Source organism: Wasmannia auropunctata, unplaced genomic scaffold (genome assembly GCF_000956235.1).
Source record: "Wasmannia auropunctata unplaced genomic scaffold, wasmannia.A_1.0 LD335859.1, whole genome shotgun sequence".
Lineage (NCBI taxonomy): Eukaryota > Metazoa > Arthropoda > Insecta > Hymenoptera > Formicidae > Wasmannia > Wasmannia auropunctata.
The window spans coordinates 26,102-27,161 of NW_012027031.1; the positions used below are offsets into that span (position 1 = coordinate 26,102).

Consider the following 1,060-nt stretch of genomic DNA (forward strand, 5'->3'; position numbering starts at 1 on the left):
TATGTAATTACCATTTACAAATTAAATTAACTTGTTACGACATTAGATAATGATATGATATTTGGTGTTTCAGAACTGTCAGTAATTACACGTCAAAGAATGTGAAAAATACCACAACTATTGGAAAAATTTCTCCTTCTCCGATATTTATATTCTGCCTTCACCATCACTTTCTCCATTATCTGCACCAAGATCAATACCTCCACAAGCATTATCTCCACAAGTACCATCTTCACAAATATTGTCTTCACAATTACTATCTTCACAAATACTGTCTCCACAAGTACTATCTCCACGAGTAGCGTCTCCACAAGCACTGTCTCCACGAGCACCGTCTCCACAAGCACAGTCTCCACAAGCACCGTCTCCACGAGCACCGTCTCCACAAGTACCATCTCCACAAGCAGTTTTGTCTCCATCAAGTATATGGTCTACAAGTGATTTGGAATCAGCGTTTAGCGGTAATGATCTCTTGTACAAATGTATGTAATATGGAGTGAATTAAGAAATGCATATTTTTATTTATTTATTTTTAATTTGCAGGTGACAGTGCATCTGGATTCTCGATTGAGGATGATAATAAAGAAAATTCGCCCAGTAGTCTTAATGTAGAAGAATATTCTGCATTAACATCCAAGAATATACTGAAAACGATGCAGAAGGTATCCTCATCAACAAAAAAAGTTTGTCCTGAGCCTGATAATTTTGCTAAACGAAGAAAGAAAAATGATGATTTGCTTATGCAAGCCATGACCAAACAATCAACAGCGCTGACTTCTTTTGCTACAAAATTAGGTAACTCTTTGGTGAAGTCAAGTCCATGTAGTTCTACTCTTTCCTCAGCATCATCTGAGAATGATCCAGTCTTGGCTGCTATTGGATATGCTCTTAAGTCTGTACCTGAAGAAAAGCGTCTTGAGTGTATGATAGAGATACTTCAAGTTATAAAATTAAAATATATTCAGTAATAGCAAATTTTTAAGTACATAACATAAGCGTTTCTCATTAATAATATATAAAATCTTAGTAATATATACTATTACATTACTAGTAATATATA

At 34.7% G+C, this 1,060-nt stretch overlaps 1 protein-coding gene across 1 annotated transcript; it reads left to right on the top strand.

Annotated features, from left to right (window-relative positions):
- Positions 1 to 98: 98 nt before the first annotated feature.
- On the top strand, positions 99 to 1,025 carry LOC105455739 (neurofilament medium polypeptide-like; the record flags this gene model as incomplete). Its single annotated transcript, XM_011699278.1, has 2 exons — positions 99 to 461; positions 544 to 1,025. Coding segments are annotated over 2 exons (788 nt in total), but the record flags the coding sequence as incomplete, so codon positions are not given.
- Positions 1,026 to 1,060: the final 35 nt, after the last annotated feature.